Source organism: Lipomyces japonicus, assembly GCF_038497905.1.
Source record: "Lipomyces japonicus strain CBS 7319 unplaced genomic scaffold V1514scaffold_1, whole genome shotgun sequence".
Classification (NCBI taxonomy): domain Eukaryota; kingdom Fungi; phylum Ascomycota; class Lipomycetes; order Lipomycetales; family Lipomycetaceae; genus Lipomyces; species Lipomyces japonicus.
In genome coordinates this window covers 46,049-70,764 of record NW_027117813.1, presented here as the reverse complement: position 1 = coordinate 70,764, position 24,716 = coordinate 46,049, and the positions used below count along the sequence as shown (strand labels likewise).

The 24,716-nt window shown below is 43.3% G+C and overlaps 9 protein-coding genes and 1 non-coding gene across 10 annotated transcripts; 5 read left to right on the top strand and 5 right to left on the bottom strand.

The window, feature by feature from the left end:
* The first annotated feature begins 944 nt into the window (after positions 1–944).
* On the top strand, positions 945–3,613 carry V1514DRAFT_323120 (uncharacterized protein). Its single transcript, XM_066926187.1, has one exon. The coding sequence runs from the start codon at positions 1,254–1,256 to the stop codon at positions 3,363–3,365; it is 2,112 nt and encodes a 703-aa protein (XP_066786049.1). The 5' UTR covers positions 945–1,253; the 3' UTR covers positions 3,366–3,613.
* A 116-nt stretch (positions 3,614–3,729) lies between these two features.
* On the bottom strand, positions 3,730–6,294 carry V1514DRAFT_455 (eukaryotic long-chain fatty acid CoA synthetase (LC-FACS)). Its single transcript, XM_066930024.1, has 2 exons — positions 5,580–6,294; positions 3,730–5,495 (listed from the first exon to the last, which is right to left on the bottom strand). The coding sequence occupies exons 1-2, from the start codon at positions 6,038–6,040 to the stop codon at positions 3,851–3,853; spliced, it is 2,106 nt and encodes a 701-aa protein (XP_066786048.1). The 5' UTR covers positions 6,041–6,294; the 3' UTR covers positions 3,730–3,850.
* A 98-nt stretch (positions 6,295–6,392) lies between these two features.
* Positions 6,393–6,891, bottom strand: V1514DRAFT_340012 (uncharacterized protein; the record flags this gene model as incomplete). Its single annotated transcript, XM_066929007.1, has 2 exons — positions 6,393–6,770; positions 6,847–6,891. 2 exons carry the CDS (start codon positions 6,889–6,891, stop codon positions 6,393–6,395), a joined length of 423 nt encoding a protein of 140 aa, XP_066786047.1.
* Positions 6,892–7,176: 285 nt separating this feature from the next.
* V1514DRAFT_274310 (WD40-repeat-containing domain protein) lies at positions 7,177–9,519 on the bottom strand (the record flags this gene model as incomplete). Its single annotated transcript, XM_066924851.1, has 2 exons — positions 7,177–7,374; positions 8,431–9,519. 2 exons carry the CDS (start codon positions 9,517–9,519, stop codon positions 7,177–7,179), a joined length of 1,287 nt encoding a protein of 428 aa, XP_066786046.1.
* A 1,414-nt stretch (positions 9,520–10,933) lies between these two features.
* Positions 10,934–13,017, bottom strand: V1514DRAFT_323112 (transcription initiation factor TFIID subunit A-domain-containing protein). The gene has a single exon (XM_066926186.1). The coding sequence runs from the start codon at positions 12,756–12,758 to the stop codon at positions 11,028–11,030; it is 1,731 nt and encodes a 576-aa protein (XP_066786045.1). The 5' UTR covers positions 12,759–13,017; the 3' UTR covers positions 10,934–11,027.
* A 1,130-nt stretch (positions 13,018–14,147) lies between these two features.
* V1514DRAFT_323109 (uncharacterized protein) lies at positions 14,148–15,622 on the top strand. Its single transcript, XM_066926185.1, has one exon. The coding sequence runs from the start codon at positions 14,260–14,262 to the stop codon at positions 15,436–15,438; it is 1,179 nt and encodes a 392-aa protein (XP_066786044.1). The 5' UTR covers positions 14,148–14,259; the 3' UTR covers positions 15,439–15,622.
* A 177-nt stretch (positions 15,623–15,799) lies between these two features.
* V1514DRAFT_323108 (major facilitator superfamily domain-containing protein) lies at positions 15,800–17,565 on the top strand. Its single transcript, XM_066926184.1, has one exon. The coding sequence runs from the start codon at positions 15,878–15,880 to the stop codon at positions 17,387–17,389; it is 1,512 nt and encodes a 503-aa protein (XP_066786043.1). The 5' UTR covers positions 15,800–15,877; the 3' UTR covers positions 17,390–17,565.
* Positions 17,566–18,726: 1,161 nt separating this feature from the next.
* Positions 18,727–20,469, top strand: V1514DRAFT_361204 (uncharacterized protein; the record flags this gene model as incomplete). The annotated part of the gene is made up of 2 exons (XM_066929700.1): positions 18,727–18,879; positions 18,931–20,469. 2 exons carry the CDS (start codon positions 18,727–18,729, stop codon positions 20,194–20,196), a joined length of 1,419 nt encoding a protein of 472 aa, XP_066786042.1. The 3' UTR covers positions 20,197–20,469.
* Positions 20,470–21,563: 1,094 nt separating this feature from the next.
* V1514DRAFT_t4 lies at positions 21,564–21,636 on the top strand. The gene has a single exon. It is a non-coding gene; the product is annotated as a tRNA-Gln (tRNA).
* A 351-nt stretch (positions 21,637–21,987) lies between these two features.
* V1514DRAFT_384 (uncharacterized protein) lies at positions 21,988–24,576 on the bottom strand. Its single transcript, XM_066929998.1, has 2 exons — positions 24,140–24,576; positions 21,988–24,089 (listed from the first exon to the last, which is right to left on the bottom strand). The coding sequence occupies exons 1-2, from the start codon at positions 24,302–24,304 to the stop codon at positions 22,236–22,238; spliced, it is 2,019 nt and encodes a 672-aa protein (XP_066786041.1). The 5' UTR covers positions 24,305–24,576; the 3' UTR covers positions 21,988–22,235.
* Positions 24,577–24,716: the final 140 nt, after the last annotated feature.

Genomic DNA, 24,716 nt, shown 5'->3' with positions numbered 1-24,716 from the left:
AAAAAAAAACCAAGGCGTGAAAGAAACGAGCAGTTCAGTTTATTGATAATTTGTAAAAAACTTATGATTGTATACCAGGTGACGAAATTAAATTCTAAACTGCGTAAATATACGACGCTTACCCTAAACGAATTATACACGTAATAGTTCACCCATATATTTAAATAAATTTCCGTATAACAATATTATTTAAATAGCTTCAACAAGTGATCAAATTAAGAACACAAAAGCCAATATCCTTAGAAGAGCATCAATAAGGTTATCTATATTAGAAGGGATGATGTAAATACAGATGAAAAACATAACTAAATCCACCAAGGAATTACAGTTGTACTGGTTTAGTCGGCACGTGTATAAGCCGGAAACGGGCTCAAGAAACGACAAAGTAACTAGGTAGGTGTATCCGGAACGGGCTAAAAGACGGGCTAAGGGAAAGACAAAGTGATGGTTGATTTGTTAACGGTTATGTAAGCGCATATATGCTAACTAATTATAGTTATACGTTTTATTTTATATATGCTCAATAATCTAACGACTTAGAAACGCAAACAAAAATAGTCAATTATCGACCTATTAGACCGTAACAACACAAATTTATGTTAAAGTATTATTCCTACAACTCAAACACCGCTAACGCTGGTCCCCCGCTCTTCATGACCAAATCTTCTCCTTCAACAAATTCATATCCATATTCAAAAAAAATAATAAAAAAAAATAGGATATTAGTAACTCAAGACAACAAAATTCAGTTTGAGTTATTAGAACTTTGTTTGGGAGTTCATAAAAATTAAAAAAAAAAAAAATTATGAACAGGTTATTGATAAATCTTATCGGATATAAGATATCGGGTATGGGTTTTTGCGTACCTCCTGAAAAAACATACCCCTGTATTTAAAAAATAGTTCAGATTAGATATTTTATTGTCAAATTTTTTTTGTTCATTCATTGACCAAAACTTGGTTAATTTACTTATATAAATATTGTTTAATATTTTTTTTACTTAATGAAAATAACAACTCAAAGAATGGAGGGAAATGGACTTTAAATGAAAAAAAAAAAATTGCGCCCCGAATGGGGTAAGATGGCTGGCTCATGCACGTGCCCCCCCTTGGCCGGTCAGCAAAAAGATTAATTGATCCTATTTGCATTCAATTTTTTTTTTCTTTTTCATAATATTTTAAAATCCATCGATAAAAAAAAAAAAAAGAGAAGGGAAAGGTTCTCGATTTTGGTTCTTGCCAAAACAAAAAAAAATGCAAGACATGCAAAGACCAATGATGACGTCTCGGTCAGAACGGCACGCCATTCATCAGGAAAAAGCGGTATTAACAGTTGGCTTGCATCGTGGCAATCGGCACCATCAACACATTTTTTCCAACGACGACGGCGACGATAAAGTCTACTCTTATCATTCGGATAACGAGCATGACCATGACCGAGACCGTCGCCAGTGCAGGCAGCAATCACCGCCGCAGCAACATGTCGTGACATCGTTCAGGTCAACGACAAATAAACCCCGACAAAGTGTTATCCGAAATACAACTGACCGGTCTCATAGGCCGTTATTGCCACCGGTGGTAGCTCCAGTCATTCCACCAGTACTTCCATTAGCGTACTCGTCATCTTCTCATCCCACTGGCATGATGCCATTCTCAAATATCACCACGCCCACGAGCACGCCCACAATCACGATGACGAGCACGGCGATTTCAATTCCACATCCAACCGTAGACGTGCTCGAACTAGCATTTGCCAAGCCTCACGAGCACGGCTTGCCTAGATTCTGGCAGCATGCCGTGAACAAGTTTGCCGGACCGGCCTGGCGTGCTTCCTCAGGCAGCGACGAAAACGACAGCGATAATGATCAGTATGCAAGATTGGCATGGCGAACTAGTCACAACAGCAATAGCAACAGAATGACCATGATAAAGAGCAGGCTTGGTTTACGACCGGGTAAACGGAAAGATCTCAGTATTGATGACCCGGATGTTTCGTTCACCACCGCCATCATTCCGGTGGGTGACACTATCCATAACCGTGATGACGACGCAAAAATTAGCAACCAAGGATTGGCGTTTAAACACCCTAGCTGGCTTGCGTGTGAAAATTCTTCATCTTCGTCATCGTCCTCGGAAAACGACATGTCCGAAATTGATAATGATTTGCAAAGTTCGCTGCAAAAACAAAAGCAACACGAACGACAACGACGACGACGGAGGCGGCGGAAACAGCAACAGCAGCACATAAAACGTACTCCAGACAATCAAATGCCAATGGTTATCGTGCAATCAAGCGGGAATGATAGTCCGGAGTTGCCGATCTTTGAACGCCGGCAAACACCACCTCCGCCACTGTCTCGAAAACAGCAGCAGCAGCAACACCAGCAACACCATTTCAACTCAGTGTTGCAGCCACGCAGGGCAAAAGGTTCACGGAAATTATTACCTACGATTATTAACGCTCGCAATGATGATGGCGATGCTGATGAGGACAACAACGACGAACAAGAAGAAGAGGATGGCAAGCAGGACGTTACGTCATTACAGCCATTACGAGTGCCGTGTCGAACAATCTCAATCACTGAACTTGATTTAAAATCCATCGTGCTCGAACGACTCAACAAGGACTCCACCGCTGACCACAATCACACCCACAACGACGATAGTAAGCCCGCATACCACTCGTCACCACTTCTGCATGATTCACTGTCGCCAGGGCTGAATACGGAAGGTGGCTTATGCATTACGCCAAACAAATCTTCAAAATGGCATTCCAAAGTTGGCATTCAAACATTATCCCGCTCGATTTTTAATTTGCCGCTATTGACAAACATGCAGCAAGCAGGCAAGCGCAAGCGCAAGCCCAAGCCCAAGTTGAAATTAATCATTGATTCGTCATTGTCACAAAGTTATGTTGATCATGACCCTGAGCATGTTGTCACGTTGCAAGGCAATTCCGCAGGATCAAACATCGTGACGAACCTGGATCCAACACGATCACGCAGGTTGGCTGACTTGATCATGCAACAGGCGACCGCAGCCACAATGACATCAACTAGTACTTATCCGTCATCCGCAACGCCTTTTATTGGCATGATTTTTAAATTTGCGGCAGGCCCAATCATGCTGGCACGGTTCATGGCCACAATTATCTTGTTCCCCCCGGGCACCAATATGCCTGAACCAGAATCTGAAGCCATGGCTCGCCGCTTGGCCATGATCGCCACGGTAATGGACGCCGTGGTCGTGATTGAGTTCGTGTTTGCATGGTGGCTAGCATGTCGTGCAATCATGACCGTGCAAACAATCGTAAATGTCATAACCTATCCGTTTATGACTATTTTGTCGCCGTCTTTGCGTGGTTAATTAAAATTAGATTATTTTTATTATACAGGGTGAGCAAAACGAAAGTAATAATCAATTAGGAGAACAACCACAATATATTAAAAAACCACACACACACACTAGAAAGGGAAAAAAATTAAAAAATTTCCGACTGTGTGAAGTAGAATTAAAAAACAATAAATTCAAGTACTCACTTGGTACTTTCATTAATAAAAAATAAAATAAAAAGAAAAGAAAAGAAAAGTAAGGAAAAACCATTCCCATTGAACAAAAAAATAATTAACAAAAACAACCCAGGAATGCAAAAAAGAAAAAAAAAAAAAAAAAAAAGAGAAGAAAAGAAAAGAAAAGAAAAGAAAAGAAAAGGCGATCAACGTCAATCGTTTCATTTTCAGAAAAAAAAATAAAATATATATATATATATATAAACCTTGACAAACTTTTTTCTTTCTCTTTTCAAATAAGTAGGTTTTTTTTTTCTTTTTTCTTTTTAATTTTTAATTTTTTTATGAATTTGCCTTATACGCTTTTTCAACATCTTTCTTATGAGCTTCAAAAATTTTTTTGCGTTGCAATTTTTGAGCTGCGGTGACCAAACCATTAGCCGGCGTCCATTCCTCGTCTGACAACACGACGCCGCTGATCAATTCGATGCCAGCCAGGCCACCTCGCTTGCCAGCGTCGAGTAATTGAGCAAACACTTCTTTGCGCACGACTGGATCGTGAACAAGTTCACCAAATTGTTTTGTCGAATCTAAACCTTTTTCTTTGGCAAGTTTAATTAATGCTGGCTCGGCAGGCACAATAATCGCGATCGGCTTAACTTGGTTAGGGTCTGCGTATACGCAAATGTTTAACACCACGTTCGACGTTCGGTACACGCTCTCGAGCTTTTCCAATGCAATATATTCTCCGTTTAACGTCTTGACCAAGTTCTTCTTTCTGTCAATTAATTGCAAATGCCCGTTTGGTGCCCATTCGCCAATATCACCGGTCCGGAACCAGCCGTCATCGGTAAACGCAAGCTTGGTCTCTTCCTCATTTTTGAAATATTCTGATGAAACTGCAGGACCCTTGACCAAGACTTCACCTTGAGGCGGATTGTTAGTCGAAAAGTAACCAGTTTCGGGAACGTCCACCAGCTTGATGTCAACGCAGGGAGTCGGGGCACCGACCGTGCCAAGCGTGAACTGCTTGGGGGACATGAGCGTGCACATGGCGGTGGTCTCAGTTAAGCCATAACCAATAATCATCGGCGCAATCACTGAAGACAAAAATGCCTGCGTGTCCTTCGACAGCGCGGCACCACCGTTCATGATCACGCGCAGGCGACCGCCGGTGGCCTCCTTCACTTTTTTAAACAATAATGAGTCAATCACGCCCGCGCCAGGAACATGCCAGGATTGAAGAAAATTTTTGGTTCGGTATCCGGCCCAGAAAACGCGGGACACGGCAGCGCCTTGCTGCTGAACCTTGGACACGATGCCCTTGCGCACGGTTTCCCATACCGCTGGTACGCCGATCAAAATGGTTGGCCTAAACTCTGCAATGTCACCTTTGCAATTCCTGACCGAGGCGTCGGAAATGGTCTTGACCGTGCCGTAGCCAAGCTTGCCGCCCAGATACAAGCAGGCAAGTTCAAATACAAACTCAAGAATGTGAGCCAATGGTAGGTACGTGAGTAAGTAGTCGTAGGGAGTAATAGCACCTTCGATTGAACCCTGCACGCCGTAAACGGCGGCAATCACGTTCCTGTGCCGCAGCACGACGCCCTTTGGAGGACCGGTCGAGCCCGACGTGTACATGATGCACGACACGTCATCAGGCGATGGCGGGTTTGGCTCGGCCGGATGGTCAGTGCCGAGCTTGAACAAGTCTTCGATCGACAACACGGTTACGTCGGGCTTGGCAGCTTTGATCTTGTCCACGATGGTTTGGTCAGCCTCGTCACGGTAAATAATAAATGTTAGGGCCGAAGCACACGCCAGCGGCCGGATTAATGTATGCAGTAATGATGCGTCCACATATATGGCGTTAGCTTCGGTTTGCACGAGTGAGTGTGTCAGGCCTTCCTCGCCGAGGGTATCGTAGGCAGTGGCGATCGGGATCGACTGCGTGCTGGCCGCGAGCGCAATGGTCATCCACGTAGCACTAACAGAAAAAAGTACATATTAGCAAAGTGACAAATTTAAAATGATAAGAAAATTTTTTTCCTATTTATTTCTTTGAACTTACCTGGTGGCACCGTAGACCTCGAGTAAGGACACGCCCAGGTGAGCCAAACCAGCACCGTAGACGTCAGCTCTGTCGGACAATTGATTGTAAGAAATAAACGAATAAGGTGACAATTCAAAATAATTCCATTCCTTGGCCACCAAGGTTTCCTTGCCGTCAACGATTTTCTTGACTTGCTTGGTCTCCTTGTGAATCTTGATGACGGTTCTTGAACCAAGAGCTTCGCTGTCGCCATGCCGGGCCTTGATCGAGTTCTTGAGATCAAACAAGGTCTTGACGTTGTCATCAGGTGTGGCATGCAACGGCTGACCTGACGGAGCAGCCAGAACAGACCTGCGAGCCGGCACCTCGCCAGGCGCGGTCGGCAGGCCGGATTCCCGCGTGTACGGGGGCGACGAGCGGGTCATCGGCTTGTGGAAGCGGTCCCCCTGAACAATCGTGGCGGGCGAGAACGGCGACATTATGAACCGGGTGGTGGGAAAAAAAAAAGAGATCAAGAAGACGCTGTAGAGCAGAGGAAGCAGGCGACGTATGAGGGGAAGTTTTTATTATATAACAGCAGAAAAACGAACGTTTTTAGATTACATTTGCCCGAAGCGAAGTTTCAGTCTGGAGTGAGAAGAGGGGGGCCAATCCTGGCGCCGAAACCGTGGAAACGCATCTACGTCAGCGTCAGCAAAGCATGCCCGGAGGACAGCCCCAGAACAAGCGAGATCAGCAAGCCTTAGCATATTGTTGGGCAAATAAAAGGTGAACTTTACTGAGTCAACATTATTAACATTATTACATTTTCGTCAAGCGCATTTATATTCATCATGTGACCGGCTGGCTGACCTGCTCCGCCCCTTCGGTCTTGTGCTTCTTGGCTGGCGGCTGCTGAGCGTCGTCGTCGTCGTCGTCGTTGTTGTTGTTCTTGTTGCTGCTGTCTTTGGTGGCGCCGTCATCAGCCTTGAGCTCATCGCCAGCGGCAGTCGGCTTTTTCTTTTTCTTGTCCTTGTCATCTGCCGTGCCCTGGTCTCCTTCCTTTTCTTTTTCCTTTTCCTGCTTTTCTTCGTCCTCGTCCTCGTCCTCATCATCGTCTTCTACTCCTTCCTCCTCTTCTTCTTCGTCATCATCTTCATCATCGTCTGACGCTTCAGGTTCAGTATCCTCGTATTCTTCTTCTTCTTCTGACTCGTCCGATGGCAATGCCTGTATTTTACAACATCTTCAAGTTAGGAACCCACCCATCTTGGTCATGAAAATAAAATAAAAAAAAACTCCTCACCACAAGCTCTTCTTCAGGGTCGCCGCGTCTTCGTCTTGTAGTCATTGAGTTGTCAAATAATGTATGTGATTTAAAGAAAAATGATCCCAAAAAAGATTTCACGTATTTGGTAAACAAATCGATGATTCAAACATCGCGATCCTGCGCATTTATTTATTAGACTAACGTGTTTGCGCCGAAAACACAAAACACCTAACCCCATTCAATCCCAACCATAGAAAAAACTGAGGGTGCTTTTCCCAATCGGGATATGCAAAAACAAACAATTAATCATACATTAATAGTACAAGGTACATCACATAACATAACATAACCTTTTATTATACAAATTCATGCAAACACAGCAATCAAGCCACCATCTCCCACTGCAACCATAAATTCGCTACCGTCGGGACTAAACGCAACATGTCGAATCAGTCGGCGCTGACGTGATCTCGGCAAGCTGGCCACCTGTTGCGGCCGGATCAGACCAAATGGGTCGGCCATGCCGCTTCTTCCACTGACTTCGAACCATGTCGGCACTTTTAACTCTTCTTCAGCATAATCTTCTTCAATTCTTGATTCTTCCTCTTCAAGGTCATCAATGATCATGACCGCGGATTTTTTGTTACCATCATCGTTAGTGGAAGAACAAGAAGTTGCTGCGGATGTGGCAACTGATAATGATGATGATAATGATGATGAAGATGATGACGATAAAGCACTAGGTTGTATTGGCGGCGGCCTGAACTCTCTACCGCCTTCGTCGTCGCCTTTGTTCTTAATTGGCACCACGACCGTCTTTTTGGCTGCAAATCTCAGTTTGATTGATTTTATTCTTTTCCCATTCGTAAACTTAGTTGCACTACTCTTAATCGTAGTATTTTTTGCATATTTCTGAATGTGCTTTTCTTGTTTTTCAATTTGGATTTGGATTTGGATTTCTTTTTCTTGTTGTTCTTGCTCTTGCTCTTGCTCTTGTTCTTCTTCTTCTTCTTCTTCGTCCTCAGTACTCTCAGTACTCGCAGCAGTCACGATAGTCTTCCTCGCAAAATGCAAATTGTCATCATCAGCAAACCGTTTCTGTCCTAAAGTCAAATTCGAATTAACGGCGGTTCTCTTTCTCGCAGCCAACACTGTTTTGGTTCCGTCATGCTCAATTTCTTGCTGTCCCGATTCACTTTCTTGCTCGTCATAGGGTTTAACTACGTTAGCCGGAATCATGACCGTTAAGTTGCTTCGCAATTTTCGATTAAGCGATTGCTTCATGTTTCGTTTTTGCAACGTCGTGGTTGACGAATATACGCCAATCCTTTGATTTGGAACTTGACTTGGCCATGATCGTTGTTTCGGCTTCTGCTTCTGATAACGCCGCTTGCCCTGATCTAATGCTGATTCTGACTCTGATATTAATGATTCCGAACGCGTAGTAACCACTCCTTGGAAATCGTTGTTTTCTTCATCATCTGTATCCTGGCCTTCGTCAATTTCACCCTCCTTCTCCTTTTCTCTTTCATCATCTTTATCATCATCATTCTCCTCCTCGTCTGACCCTTGCGTTTCATCATAATCCGTACCAGCAGCCAAGCCAGCCAAATCAAACACGTATACTCTCCCAGTATCACTGCCCATGGCCAGCAAGCATGACCCGTCCGCATCATCAGTCATGCCGAACCGCATGTACCAAGGCATCGTATGCGGAATATTAAACTGGGCCAGCCTAGTATACGTCGCTGTTGTGTTTGAGGTCGTGCCGGTACTGCTGCTGCCCTTAAACCTGCTCAACGTGTCACAATTATCATGATCCGTCGGCGCGTTTGCCTGAGTCAACTCATCAGCCTGGTCGGCACCACGGAACCCATTAATCCGCCACAAAACGATCTTGTTTTCGGCTGCAGCTCTTGACAAGATTAGATCACCCAAGAATCCGACCGAATCCACATAATTTGAATGCACGACCGAGGTTGCGAAATGGGACCAATGTAATATCACCGGCTTGTAAACCGAATCGTTATTGTTACGAACTGTCAACCCGGGCCTCTTGGCCGACAAATCAGCAGGCAAGGCCCACATGTGAATCTGATTATCCATGCCGCCTGATAGCAAAAACCTGCCCGAGTCATGAAATGCTACGGTCAAGACCTGCTCCCTGTGACCACCCGCACCACCGCATATAGCCACGCAGAACGGTTGTCTTCTGTCATCATTATCATCATCATGGTCATCTGCTACCCGGTCAAGGTTCCACACCCTAATTGTATGGTCACCACTGCACGATGCCAGCATATGCGGCACGCGCGGGTTGACTTGTAAATCCAAAATCTCATCTCCATGACCAACCAATGTGCGCACGATCTTGCCCGTTTGGCAATCCAAAACCTTGATCACGCCAGATTTACCACCCACGGCAAGAAGTGGCTTGCCAGTGCGCGGATCTTGAGTCCAACATACCGAGCAAAAACTCTCATGCCGATTGGTATCATGGAAAGTTGATATTATTTCAATCATTTCACCCTCATCACCACCACCACCATCATCATCATCATCATCATCACAATTAATTTCAGAGTCAGAGTCAGAGTCAGAGCCCTCGTCTTCGTCTTCGTCTTCAGCCTCGTCATAATTGTCGTCCTCGTCATTATCGTCAACATCTTCAGTACTGCTAACGTATTCCGCATTAACACTGTCATTCATACTAGCATGATCTTCCTTGCCGTCCAATCTTTCTTCGTATCTTTGGCGTGGCCGCTGCTGTTGTCGTGGCCGTTGACGACGCGTGTTGAGACGACACATAACAACGTGGTTATCACCTACTGTGGCAAAAATGGCCGACCATGAAGCCTTGTCATCACCATCATCATAATAATTATTATTGTTATTATCGTCGTTATTATAATTATTATCATTGGCAACCAAAAAAGGGTAAAATGAAACGTAATAAAAAATCGATGCCAACCCAGACGTGATGTAACATTGCAACCGGTATTTTTTCATTTATTTGACGGCGTGAGCATAATACCCACATATATGCTCCCTCGGCATGAAAATTCCAAAAAAAAATTTCGTGATACTTAGTTTCATGTAATTATTCTTTTTATTTAAAAAAGAATGGCAAAATTGATCAAACGGCAAAAAAAATAATGTTATGATTGTGCCCAATCTCATTCACACAGTTTGTTTGTTTTCTTTTTTTCTTGCGCGAACTTGACGTAAGCACCTTCAACGCGATAACTAACTTGAAGCAAAAAAAAAAGACAACTATTTAATACTTATGCTTTGGCTTTCAATGTCTTCTCTGACTAACAGTCAGAGAGAGGCAGAGTTTCTTTCCTAAACTTTTTCTTCATATATACTCAACCTTTTATTTTAAAAAAAAGGATGAACTTTTATTACAAGGTATTGGTCATGAGAGCCGGGTGTTTGATTCGAACTATCAGTTATTTAATCATGCTCTTTTTAAACACAGTCAACGTCTCTCGTCAGCTCATTAAATACAAGCGCTTACGAACTATATAGTTACTAGGTATCGCATCAGAATTCAGACCTGGCTTTTGTATTTAGTTATTGATAAGTAACTAAGTAAGACTATCCATTGTACATTGTACATATTAACTAATGCTTACCCAGCAAATTGTAATCATTATATAATAATCCAAGACCAACTAAATCTAAAACGGCAAATTGTTTCCCCACAAAACCTTAAACACTTTGCCAAACGGGCTGACCGAGGCTGCCCGAGACTTTGTTGAGATTCAAATTTTGAAAGATAAACTAATGCCCTCGTCCTATCACATAGCTGTGTGCTTTAATAATAATAATAATAGTAAAAAAAAACACCACTTCTTCGATTCGGTATTTCGTACCTACATTAACAATGGGTTGCATGGTTTCTTTATTTTATGACATTATTGTCACCCCAGCACTACAACGATATATGACGTGCGCATTGCTGATCATCATCGCGGCAGCGGCGGTCAGAGCAGGAACCGGTGACATCGATCAGATACGAACGATTGGTAATTTCCATAATGCAGGAAGCTTATTTTGCGTCGGATAATGTGTTATCAGGCCAATTGCAGAAATGTTTATTTTTTTCTTTTAAAAATCCATTTCGTTTTTGGTAATCAAATTTTTAGAAAAATGATCGAAACGCAAATCAAAGTTATATAGATTACATGTACATAAAATATCACAATTTTTGGCTATTTCTTGTCATTACCTTTTAATGACCCTAATTTCTGCAAATAAGCTTGAGTGGGATTCCATTTCTTGACGTTCTTAACCTCATCAGAATTATAACCAGGCACGCGAATGTTCCAATCTCGTTCTAAATGCAATTGCAAATCCTTAACGTCAACCGTTTGAGCCTTGCGATGTTTTGCGATCCTGTAAGCAAAAGATGATACCGATTTAACAAAATCATCAGCCAGGTCTATTAATAATTCTTCCACGTCCGGATCAAGATTCGTGGCGTCAAGTTCTCGACTTTCAGTGCTTGATACCAAATCCTTCACCAGTTCTCCCAACTTGCGCTTATTAAGTACTCGTTGCGGACCAAGCGATTGTTGCTGTTGTTGCTGTGCAAGGGTGGAGGTTGTCTGGGCGCGAGAAAATGGTGGATACTGTTGTTGCTGTAATGGTGTCGAAGTCGGGGTTAAACCTGGCCGAGCTGCACGAGGCGTAAGCAAAGGTTGGTTTGTAGGCAAAATCGGTCTCTGATGCTGCTGTTGCTGTTGCTGTGGCGTAAATGGTTGTTGTAGCGGTGGTTGCAGTTGTGTTTGCGGTTGTGGTTGCAATTGTGTTTGCTGTGGTTGTGGTTGTGGTTGTGGTTGTAGTGGTTGTAGTGGTTGCTGTGGTTGCGGCTGTGGATGTGGATGTGAAGCAGTCACATTATTTCCGGGAATTAGTGGTAATGCTGATACTGCAGTTTCTGAAGCCTGACCAGGCAGCAGGGCAGAGTTCAACGCCGGAGAGCTAATTGGGGATTGAGGAGCCGATTGTGGCAATGGAGTCGGTGATTGCAACGACGATGGCTGTCGTTGCTGATATTGAGGTAGTGATTGTTGCAATTGCAGACGTGCTTGTGACTGTGGCAGCTGTACTTGCGCTTGCGATTGCGCCGGATGTGGTTGCAGCTGTGCTTGTAATTGTTGTGGAGGCTGTTGTGGTTGTTGTGGGTGTGGTGATTGTGGTTGTGGTTGTGGTTGTGGTTGGGTTTGCTGCGGCTGTTGTTGTTGTTGTTTCTGAATATCAGCCTGCTGATCAGCTTGTATCTGCGCGGCCAAATTCCTTGCAATCTTCTGATACTGGCCCAACGTGGTTCGCAAGCTTTGAATCTGATTATGAGTCTTGACTTTTTGATCTTGCGGCATGTCCGGATTGGCAGCCATGACGCGCTCATGATTCTCAATCTGATTGCGGTAAGAGTTTACGAAATTTTGCACGTTGTGAAATTGATTAATTCGAATTTGCCGCTGATCGGTTGCTGACATTGGTGATGAATCTTTTTTGGTTGCCAATGATGAAGCGGTTGTTGATGTTGAAAAGGACGTTGTGGTTGTCGTGGTAGACGGCGTAGGCGTAGGCGTGGTAGTGGCAGCAGGCGGTGCCGGTGCCGGTGACGGTGAAGCCGACGGCGTGGGTGAAGCCAATGTCGAATTATTGATATTATTATTGTTATTGTAAGCGGCATGATTCCCTTGCAATCTTTGTAATAATTGTAGTTGTAACGGTGAACCATCAGGAGCGGATTCGAGCTTGCGAGCAAACTCACTCAACTTCCCAGCTTGGGATAACAAAAGTTGACCTTCAGCTGTGGCCTTACCCCTTTCTGATGCCCTCGTGAGTAATAATCGATATTGTTCGGATAACCTGGCCAATTGTTCCTTCACATACGCGGCTCTTGAAGGTGATGATGATAATGATGATGACATTGTGGTTTTCTTTTTTTATGAAGCCAAAAGCAAAATTAAAGAACGCTAAGTATTTGATTTGGCCTATAAATGGTTTGACGCACAAGCCACTGGCCAAGTAGAGTAAATTGCTTGCCTGATCGTAAGAAACGTACAGATCTGGTTAGTACTATACGATGAATAATGAATTCTTTAGGTATTTTTTTTTTTGGGTTGCCTGGCCAAGCTGTATGGACCACACACGTTCACATTTTATTGTGTACTGCAGATGAAAATTCCGGGTAACTAACTAACTAACTTGGATAAGCAGCAATTCAAGCTGCGTCCATGGATTTATGTTGAGTAATATTTAACACTAATATAGAGCTAAATAATACTAGTATACTTTTGCAACGACAATCAGAACAATGTTACGGGGGTTTGTCAATTTAAGTTATTTAAAATTTTTTACGGTGTTGCCCAAAATCCGGGCAGAAGCTAACAAGTTTATATAACATGTTGACGCGCCGCGATGAACGAATGCGGAACAGATAGATGACCGCTATATAGTTAACTGTGATTGATGGAAACTGATTTAAATATTTAGGCCCTTGCATGCTTCTGTAGACATGAAAGATGCAGTGATGACCATCAACATGGGGTATTCAACAGGTGGAGCATGTTTACTATATGTTGCGTACGTAATTGCTTATGCAGTCCATCCAAAACATGGTAAAACCTTCATCCACCATGTCAACGTATCAGCAGTCACATAAACTATAGGCAGTGCTCTCGTTAGCATTTCAAAATTCGCCACACGAGCTCAACTACATGCCAGAGACACTGGAATAATGGAAAATACATGGTCTTTCTCGGAGCCAATAAGAACTTGTTGTATGTAGCTGACCCTTACCCCAGCTGTACTGGCCATACGTAAGCGAGTAGTCATCATGCACGCCATCGCTCGCACGCAATCCGAGTCGCGCGCACGCGAACTGCGCAAGGACCTTGAGCAGGGTAAAAAGCACGATATCATCAACACCCACGACGAACATGTAATGAATGGCATGACACAATTGAAATCAACTTCAACTCCAAATGGTCGAGTGGCGTAGATTAACCGGAACAGAACCTGATGTAGACGTCGTGATGGTACGTACTTCTTAGCATATATGTGCTGTCTAAACTTGCAGGAAAACGTGACGGCAAGTTAACGACAGTTCGATGACCGTTGTCGTGCGCGACCAGGGCTGCACCCCACAGACAAGCTTATAAAAAAAATCTCATGATGTCCATTCACGGTATTTTGGGTCGAATTACACTGTAAATATTTATTCTTACGTTATACATACATACCATGTGGTGGGGAAAGGGCCTGGCCCTGCTTGCGCACAAAGAAGTTTAAAAAGCCTCCCCAGCGCCGTCATAACGGAGTCTTTTTTTTTTTTTTCTTTCCCCTTCCTTCATTTTCAGCTATACTTTCCCTCTTGTTCCCATTGCCTGTTTTTTTAATTTTTTAATAAATAAAGAAAATAGGAACGCAATGTCAAACAATTTCACCACCATCCAGTCCATTGCCGCGTCAACTTTCCGCAAGACCAACGATGGCAACACGACCGTAACTGATGACAATGGCAGGCTTGTGTTAGCTGGTGACGGATTCGAAGATGCCACGTACCCCAAGTACCTACCCACTTGGGACACCAAGGAACATTTCGAACCGTTGACTGAGTTTGTTCATGTCGACCCTGGCAGTCGTGCCGATACGTCGTTCCCAAACTTGCTCAGCAAAGATAACGGTGATTTACAAAACAAGAGGCTGACTCCCAAGTTCGGTACGGAGATTCGTGGCGTACAATTATCATCATTGACTGATGCCGGCAAGGATGAATTGGCCCGGTTCGTGGCCGAACGTGGTGTGGTCGTGTTTAGGGACCAGGACCTGGCCGACCTGTCCGTGCCTGATGCGCTTAAGTTCTCGTCTTACTTTGGCCGCAATCATATTCACCCCACGTCGGGTGCACCCAAGGGGTACCCAGAAGTGCACCTGGTGTATCGGTCCAAGAATGACTCCGTGCACGAGACTTTTTTCAAGAACCACATCTCGTCCGTGGCATGGCATTCCGATGTTACGTATGAGAAGCAGCCGCCGGGCACGACCTTTTTGGGCATGCTTGACAGTCCCGAGACTGGTGGTGACACGATCTTTGCCGACACGGTCGAGGCTTACAACCGGTTGTCACCCGAATTCCAAAAGCGCCTGCATGGCTTGAAAGTGTTGCATTCGGGCGTGGCCCAGGCTAACTCATCCCGTGCTCAGGGTGGTGTGGTCCGTCGTGACCCGGTCGAGAACTGGCACCCGCTCGTTCGTCAGCACCCCGTGACCAAGCAAAAGGCATTGTTTATCAACCCCCAGTTTTCACGCCGCATTCAGGGATTCAAGCAGGAAGAATCAGATTTTTTGCTCAATTTCTTGTACGATTTCTTGTCCAAGTCTGCCGATCTGCATGTTCGTGCGTCTTGGGAACCTCGAACTGTGGTTGTTTGGGATAACCGACGATCAGTGCACTCTGCCCTGTTGGATTGGTCCACCGGTGAGCGCCGTCACGCTTTCAGACTCACCCCTCAGGCTGAACCACCGACTGAGGATTTTGATGCTGCCGTTCCGGTGTCATTAAACGGACTTTCACTAAATGAGAAGCAGGAGGAAAAGAAGGAGTGATTTTAAATTTGGTGGAATGGTTTTTTTATTTTTTTTTTTAATTTGGTTTGGCGAGGGCGAGCTGGTAATTTTACGATGGTTCATGAATTTTATACAATATTTTTTTAGACTCAATCATGAAAGAATAATAATATAATAATAATTAGCGGAGTATAACGAACGATAGTTAGTTACTCGCTTGCCGTAGTTTAGTACATAATAAATTATGTCATTCGGAATTGCATCGGCCTAACATTCGGAAACATATGCCGTCGTTATAGTTTTGACCGCCCGATAACGTTAGATTGGCCCCTGAGTTTAAAAACTGGCAGTAAAAACTTCGGACTTGAGTTGTTGAACGAATTACGGTGCAGTGCTCATCATTGTATCTTGTCCTTTTTACTTGATACGTACGGGCATTTATACCTACCTGCTCATTTCCTTTTAATGCCATGACGGTATGGCAACGATGACAACAATAGGCGAGCGCAAGGACGACTCTACCTTTAGCGTGCCTGACGAGAATGGTCCTAAGCCTGAGTACGAGCGGGCACCAGCGCCGGCGCCAACCCCGCCGTACTCTCTCTTTACCGGCAAGACCTTGACCGCAATCATCGGCATCGCATCCATCACGTCTTTCATGTCATCGTTCACGGTCACGATTTATTTTCCCGAACTGAACGAGATTGCTACCGATTTGGGCGTGACCACGGAGCTCATCAACTTAACCGTGACCGTGTACTTTGTGTTGCAAGGGTTTGCGCCCGTCTTGTGGTCGTCACTGGCGGATTCGATCGGTCGCAGGCCCGTGTTTGCCATGACGTATTCAATCTACGTGGTTGCTAACGTGATCATTTCCGTTACCAAGTCTTTCCCGTCCTTAATGATCATGCGTATGGTGCAGGCCACCGGCGCGGCTCCGTCCATGGCGATCGCGGCCGCGACCGTGGCTGACGTGGTCGACCGTGAATCCCGAGGGTCATACATGGGGTTCGTGCTGTCCATGTCCATGACCGCGCCGGCCATTGCGCCCGTATTGTCGGGCGTGTTATCGTTGGCATCATACGGCTGGCGCACTGCTTTCTTGTTTATGTTGGCCCTGAGCGTGGTGGTATGGGCCGTGCTGATCGTGTGGATGCCGGAAACGAGCAGGAACGTGGTTGGCAACGGCAGTATCGAACCCAAAAATTGGTACGGAAAGTCGGTGATTGAAATATTGCGGGGCAAGACCTGGCCGGCAGATCCGGATTGGTCCACGTTGTCGCCTCCGAAGCCGTTGCGTAATCCGTTGCGCATTCTTAGCGTGTTTGCCGAATATGACATTTTGGTCGTGTTGTTTATTAACGGCATTTTTTACAGCATATACTCTGCCCTTACGGTTGGGGCCTCGTCAGATTTTGCCACTGAGTACCATTTGTCAACGTTAAAAGTTGGCCTGTGCTATTTGCCCCTTGGCTGTGGGTGCTCGATCGGATCGATTGTGGCCGGTCGAATTTTGGATTATGACTATCGTGCCGCGGTTAACAGGCTTGGATACGGCGTGACTGAAAACGATGAATTCCCGCTAGAACAGGTCCGGCTTAAGCGAACTTTTTGGTTGGCGTTGCCCTTTTTCGGAGGCTTGATTGGATTTGGATGGTCGTTTAAGTATCACGCGCACCTTGCCGTCGTCCTGGTGATGATGTTTTTATGTGGCTTTGGCGCATTGTCGATCTACACGGGCGTGCAAGTTTTGATTACTGATTTATACCCGCATCAATCTGCGGGCGTGAACGCTACCAATAACTTGGTTCGATGTTGGATGGGCGGTGCTGCATCAGCATTAGTGGAAATAATTCGGGACCACATCGGTGTTTCCTGGACGTACACGTTGCTGGCATTGTTGACATTGTTGGCGGCACCGCTGGTAATTATTGAAATCTTGTACGGAAGGGAATGGAGAAGGACAAGGAATAAAAAATTGGAAATTTAGTAAAAGGGATACAGATGGATTTTATTTATTTGTTGGCTTTGTCATTGTATGGAAAGATGTCTGCATTATGTATATGGGGGGTTAGTTGAAATATCAAAGGCATGTTCAAGGTTGAACCAGGAAATCAAAAGCAACTTGTATAAGTCGTACGCCAGCCATGGGGCTTTCCTTTCAAAGTTTTAAAAATATTTTTTTGCATATATTACTAATTATTGTCGCATGGCAAACGGAGATTTATTACTACGGCGAGCGTTAAACTTTGAACTATAAGCTTCTGCATCGAACACATGGTAGCAAAAACCCCGTAACCCGTTTGATCGACTATTTACATCATTATGCATGCACTTGTTCACGTCTGTTATATGCAAGCAAATACGTAAATAGGTATCATCGGTTACACGGCTTGCTAAAACCGCATTTACTTCTCAAAGCCGGACCGATAGCGAGACCGTTCAGAGTTAAATATGCAGCAATTTACCCCTGAACCTTTTTTGTGCAGCGCAGGCATACCACCACCGGTGTCGATGGTCGAAGCTGAACATCAAGTCGACTGTCGAATCCCAGCACATTTTTTTTTTACATCAGGGTAGAATAGTTAAACCCGAGGGAAGGGGTTTTTGACTATTCACGTTGAGCGTATGGAATTAAAAGACAAACCACCGAGTATGATATATTGAATTGGACATGTCATCTATATTGGCACGGCTGAGGTGAATGCTAAAGCATTCTTTCCAATTGAAATTGAGATTGTCAGATTGACTCCCAAATTCAGTTACTAAAAGGGTAGGTACTGCTATTCGCATTATATCAAATTTGATGCATCCCCCATCGTTCCTTTGCTGCTTCTGCAGCTGCGGCTGCCATCGATCAGGCGGGTAATGCCACCGTGCTGCATTCCATCAGCGCGGGTATTACCGGCACAATTTTCTAAAAAAAACAGCTTCCGAACCAAAACTTCTTTGCGTCCATTTTTTTCACTGTTTAGACTATGTTTGTAACTCTATTTTTTCAAAGGAGATTAATATTATACTAGTAATATTACAAAGTTATGTATATATACATCCTGGTATATTAAATGGCTGTTCAATCGTTTGCTGATCCAATCATTCCTTTTTTTTACTCTTTCTTGTCGTTTCTTTGCTCCCTTCCTTGTCCTTTGTCTTCAAATACACAAAATACTCAACAACTGGTTATAATCTTAGAAAAATAAGAAGAAGAAAAAAGAAAAGAAAAAAAGCGATTACGCTTTCAATTTATTCTCCCCGCCGACCAATATGGTGCCTCGAATGCCATCTACCCGCACGTTGATAGTGGCAACCGTGCTCTCGTTATCAATCATGGCCTTTACGGCGTCATCGAACGTGTACTTCCACGGATCATCTTCACAAGCCGGGCTCGGATTATTAGGCGTGATCAAGCCTGCAGCTGGAAATGAAACGTCTTCGTCTTTGGTTTCGTTCACGGATACGTTAAGCAGAAACACGGCAGCGGTCCTGGATGATGAAGAATTGAATGAAGAAGAGGAAAGATACGGAGAACAGGTCAGGCTTGGTCGGTACTTAACGCGACGGTCCGACGCCTGTGTTGACCCGTACCGACTACCGGGCATGCTTTCATATAACCGCATGGACCCCAACGCGACCACATGGATCCCATATTATGAAGAATTTCACAACGGCCCAGTTCCGGCCGCTGCGGTGTATCCGCACCCGTTACAAGGTGCGGAGCCGCCGTTGAACGATACTGCGGAAGATGTCGTACTGGCGCAAAAACTGGCCCCGCCGCCATGGATGGCCCGGTTGGTGCAGTACTACAATGTACTGCGGGGCAAGGAACTCAGCGACCAACAGAAACAGGTGCACGAATTTACTAATCACGATTTACAATTAATTAATGAAATGAGCTGGGTCCAGCATCGCCGTGTGTTGCTAATCGGTGACTCGATCGACCGGCTCATGGCGTTTTGGTTCTGCCAGGAGTTTGGTCTGCAAATCACGGAACATGGCGGATCTGGGGTCAGGCAGCAAAGCACGAGGCAAACAACTGCAGTGTGCCACGTACCACTCGTGAACCTGACCATCGTGCAATGGCACATGCCGTCACTGTTCACGTTTCGGCCGCAGTGGTGGTGGGAGAAGGCCATGACCGTAGTGCCGTTCGAAGAACGCATTCAAGATATATACGGACCAGCCACGGCTAACATGTTGCGAGGCATGTCCGACACTGCCGGGCCGGACCTGATCACGTTTCAATCCAGCGTTTGGGACGAGCGCGCGTTTCGCGAGGCTCAGTTTGATCATGACAAGACCGGCATGACGCTCGAGGAAGTCGAAATCAAGCGCAAGACCATGTGGTCCACGGCCGAGCAACTCAAAACGTCGCAACTGAGATTTATTGCTGCCCGCACGCGCATGGTCGTGCGCACAATTAGGGACATGTTTGGCGACCGCGTGCCGTTCATGTACCGCACGCCGACCGTGCGCAGGGACGGCAAGTCATCTGACCTCGGCATGTTATCGATTGACCGGTTGCAACGAGCAGTTATGGCTTCACTTGACGTTGAAGTATTTGAATGGGGCCGGCTCACTTACGGGTTCCCGGAAGAATACAAGGACACGTTACATATCGCCCGTGGCGGCTTGTCCTGGCTTTGGGCTGACATGATCTTGTCATATCTTTTCCGTGCATCTGGTGGCCAGTTTTTTCAAAATCAAATTATTAAATGGCCACAACCTGATCGATGGTATCATACTGTTCAAAATTGGGATGTTTGTCATTCTTGGTTAGTATCTACAGAGAGCAGATGATGGCGTGGGGCATATGGTTTTTTTTTTTTTCCTTTTTTTGTCTTTTGCATCGCGTTTTTGTTTGATACTTATTCTTTTTTTTTTTTGTACATTGTGCTATTAGATTTCTTTTTTTTTTTTTGGTTGGTAATTGGGTTTAATAGTTAATGATTTAATTTACATTCATGGAAATTCTCGTAAATTAATTATAAGGTTTTTTTTGTTTGCAGCAGAGTAATGCATGTCATGTCTTCTTGCCGCACCCGAGTATTCATGCGGAAATTACAGCCTTGGCTTTTTTTTTTTTCAATTGTTAAATTTATGGTAATGAATAATTGCAATTACAACTATATATTATAGTTATTGTTATGCATAACTAAATATAATTTCGCGTTTTCTTAACAATTTAATTGACAATGAATATATAGAGCAATGAGAAGCACAGTATACTGCTCCGTAACTTCAAAGCACCTGAGAAATATTGGAGGTGGCCATTCGTATATATTATCTTACTGTATAGTATGGATACCTTAGGAAATTAAAAGAGTATGCAATTTCCTAAGGTATTAATACTATACAGTAAGATAATATATACGAATGGCCACCTCCAATATTTCTCAGCACCGTTGTCCTTTTTTTTTCATGTTTTTTTTTTTTAGGTAAAAGTTCATTTATGCTATTGGCCATCAAGATGGATCGACAATCGGTCGACGCGGGATAACGATCTTTCTCTGGTGGTTTATTCAAAACAAATCGCTTAGCACAACTACTGAGATCCCCGCAAAACTTATTATTGGTCGATTAGTGAAGTTTTTTTTTTTTTTTTTTTTTTTCGTCTTTTGCTATAGTGTGTGATAAACCCAAGTCAGACCGGAAGTTTCGACTACGATTATACCGAGGAGATTCACCCCCGCGACCACTCACCACTCACCTCTCCCGTTCAAACTCATAAACTTGCCATCTGTAAACCTATACAAACACCTTGCACCTTGTCAAACCACAAAAAAAAAATTTTTTTTTTTTTTTTATCTTAAAAAGGGACACAGAATGCCCTATGTTGTATTGACTACTTAGTGTAGAAGAAAATAAAGAACAGACAAACGAAAATAAACCAAAAATGGTGTAATGGAGCGAAGAAACAGAGAATATAACAGGAAGATGAAGAGAGAAGCAAAATATCCGATACAAAGACGACAACAGGGATTTTTTTTTTTTCTATTTTTTCCTTTTTTTCCTTTTTTTCCTTTTTTCCTTTTTTTTCATTCATTCATTCATTTTTTTTTTTTTTTTTTTTTTTTAAATATTATAATGAAAACACAAAACGATTGGAGATTTTTTGGTCACGGGCTTAAAAATTTTAATCTTAATCAAATCATCCAATTAATTGCGGTTCTGTAGTGTAGTTGGTTATCACAGCGGATTCTGATTCCGCTAACCCCAGTTCGAATCCGGGCAGGACCTTTTTTTTATATATATATATTATTTTTTTAATTGCTGCAAATTATACGAGACATGAAAATGTTTTACGGTGTTCCATGCAATTATATATTAATCCCAGTAAATTTTTGTTCGGCTGCTGGATACTTTATCTCTTGGAATATTACAAATGTAATCGTGATCACTAGATGTTCTTAAAATGTTTATTATTCGGACCAATGAAAAAATTTAATCGAATCTTTATACCGAAAAACAAAAAAGATTGAAACACATAATTGTAAAGAATTTTTGCTTTAGTACAATATAGAACACCGCAATAAAATACTTGACATAATGTGAATGTTCGATGAAAAAAAAAAAATAATAGAAACATTTAACCTCGCAAAGGGTATGTTGGCTTGACATAAGATTAAAATAAAATATAAAGCAAGAAAAAGGGTAACATGGAAATCAATAGAAAGGTATCATTAGTTACATCTCATATCATACTTAATTCAAAACGAAACTGTTGATTAAAAGAAATAAGGCGGTTGCCAAAAAAAAAAAAATAATATAGCCAACCTGATTAATTTAACTTTAATAAAGGATATATTTCATATTTTAATAATAATTTTTTTGTTTTCTTAATGAATTGGTAACGTCATGTTGGGCAGAAAATTCCAGGTCATTACTGAACCATCCGTGGGTATTTTGAATTCACAATTTATCATTAACGGGCCAAATTCATGAACCGCTCTTGAACCAAAAAAATAATCTGCCAAGTTGGGATCAGGGAAATTGTTAAACAATTGTGCCATGGGTTGGTCGACGTTTTGTTGCTCGTCAGTATTAGTCAACATGACCGTTGATTTTGCCATTGCATGGCTCATGTCTTGACCTCGATCTTCATTATCATTATCATCATTATTATCATGATGATGATAATGAAGACAGTGTTTCTGCAAGCAAAATTTGCAAAACAAGTTGGCAAGACCAGTACTTGATTCAATCTCTGTTGTCAATTTGCCTGATACTTTTGAAGTCAGGCAGTCTTGTAATGTAATGATATCCACTGGCTTGTAGTTGATTAGTTCAGTTTGAAAAAAACCTTGCATGCTGTCCTTTATTACAGTTCGTTTTTTAAACGGATTAGCAATAAAGCTTGACGCCAACCCTTTGGAAATCGACCTCAGGGAACTGCGGCCTGGTGATTTTCCTACTGTCATGGCTTGCTTAATATCTGTAACAACAGTACTGTGTTGGCATGTTACTCCTTCATCATGTAGTTCTACATCACTCGCAGGACAAAATTTCCACACCGCGGAAGAATTATTATTGGGTATCTTAACTCCTTCCCTGGGCGCTAGTGGTCCAAAGTTATGAATCGCCCGGGAACCAAAACAGTAATCATCTAGGTTTGTATCTGGTAAACCGCTAATAAACTTTGCCACTTGTGGGTCGGTTTCATGGTCAGTCAAGCTTGCTTGATTTGCCCAACCTTGCAATCGATGCCTACTTGACGAGCTTGCAAGCCCGTCAGGCGAATCAATCTTCTTTATAGGTAAATCCGCAGACACTGTCGGCGTTAAAAAGACTTGCGTTAATGCTGATGTAATTTCGTCAACATTGCAGACAGACTGTAATTGTTCGGCCATTACAAAAGCACCAAACATGGAATTTACTAAAACTGGTCTTTTGAACGGGATTTCAGCTAATAGAGTGGTCAACCGTTTGGAAAAAAATTTCCACGAACCTCGGAAATTATTTTTTTCGGTCTTTGATTCTTGTCTCCGTTTTTCGCTATTTTGCATTGTCATTGCCAGCTCCGTGTCAGGTTTTGCTTGCATCTGATCGTTAGCTTGTCTTTTTTCTGCTGATAATCCGTTTTGGCTAGTCTGATTGGCCTGCACATCTAAACCAAACTCCGTAAGCAACTTAAGAACTGGTCTACACCGTGCCGTGCTCGCACTGGCTTCGTTAGGCATGGTTCGATAAACCATATCGATTAAAGCGACTGGCAATGACTCGCTAATAACAAACTCTGGAGTGGACGACAACAATTCGGAAACGCCAGTGTTGCAAAATCTTTCTTGTTCACCAAAATCTGTTGAACATGTAATTAAGTTGTCATTTTGAAAGTTGTCAGGCTCATCACTTGCAAGCCTGGCACATGATAAATCACCTCCAGCCAAAATCACATCGCCGATGGCTTGCTGGTCTCGGATAAAAGTATGGCTGACCTCGTTGAATGGAATAAGTCGGTCTCGCATGGAGTCAAGGCCGGTCGGTTTGGCATGCGTGCCATGCCGAGAACGAAGACGACGAAAAGTAAACGAAGCAGGAAAAGCAAAATATTGATTTTGATTGTCAGATATTTCCCAGGAATTGTTGCGATTATGACCGGTACATGGTGTAGTGAACGACGTGTTGACGGTTTCAATTTGATCGTCGGACACGCGAGGGTGAAATCGATGCCAGAGTGAAGATACTTGTTTAAACTTTCTTGTTAGAAATTTATTTTTTAGAAGCTATAAAAGGTTGATGTTACATAAAAACGATGTTGCGTGATTGAGCCTTTTGCCAGCATTGTACCATCATCATTATGTTGTGACAATGATGCCGGCACATTGTTGATTGAATTGAGTGCTGCATCGGATACGGGTGCAAAGACTTGCCGCTTTCGCATAGATAGGTACCTTGCCAATGCGGTCATTTCTTACTGTCTTTTAAATTTTCATGGAATTTCGAGCTCGAATATGTTTTATCTTTATTGTGAAGAACGATGGTTTGTTTACATCGGATATGCCTGGTGGATTTTAATCTGGCCTAACTTGGGTCTCCATTTAACTTTGCGTTAAACTGAGCAGATACCCCATATTCCCCAAGCTTGCATTATACGCCATGCAAATACATTTTTTATTGATTTTTTTGTATAAGGAATTTTTAGTATTATAGCTCATAAATTCAATTCAAAATCCTGGTTGAGAATGATTGAATACACAGAAGGACGTGGTTAAGGCATGTCAAGACTAAGTAGTATAAAACGGAAAGCTTCCCTGTGTGCCTGACGGTCATCCAATTATAAGCTGACCGATTGTAGATAGAAAGGCTGCGAACGCGGTACC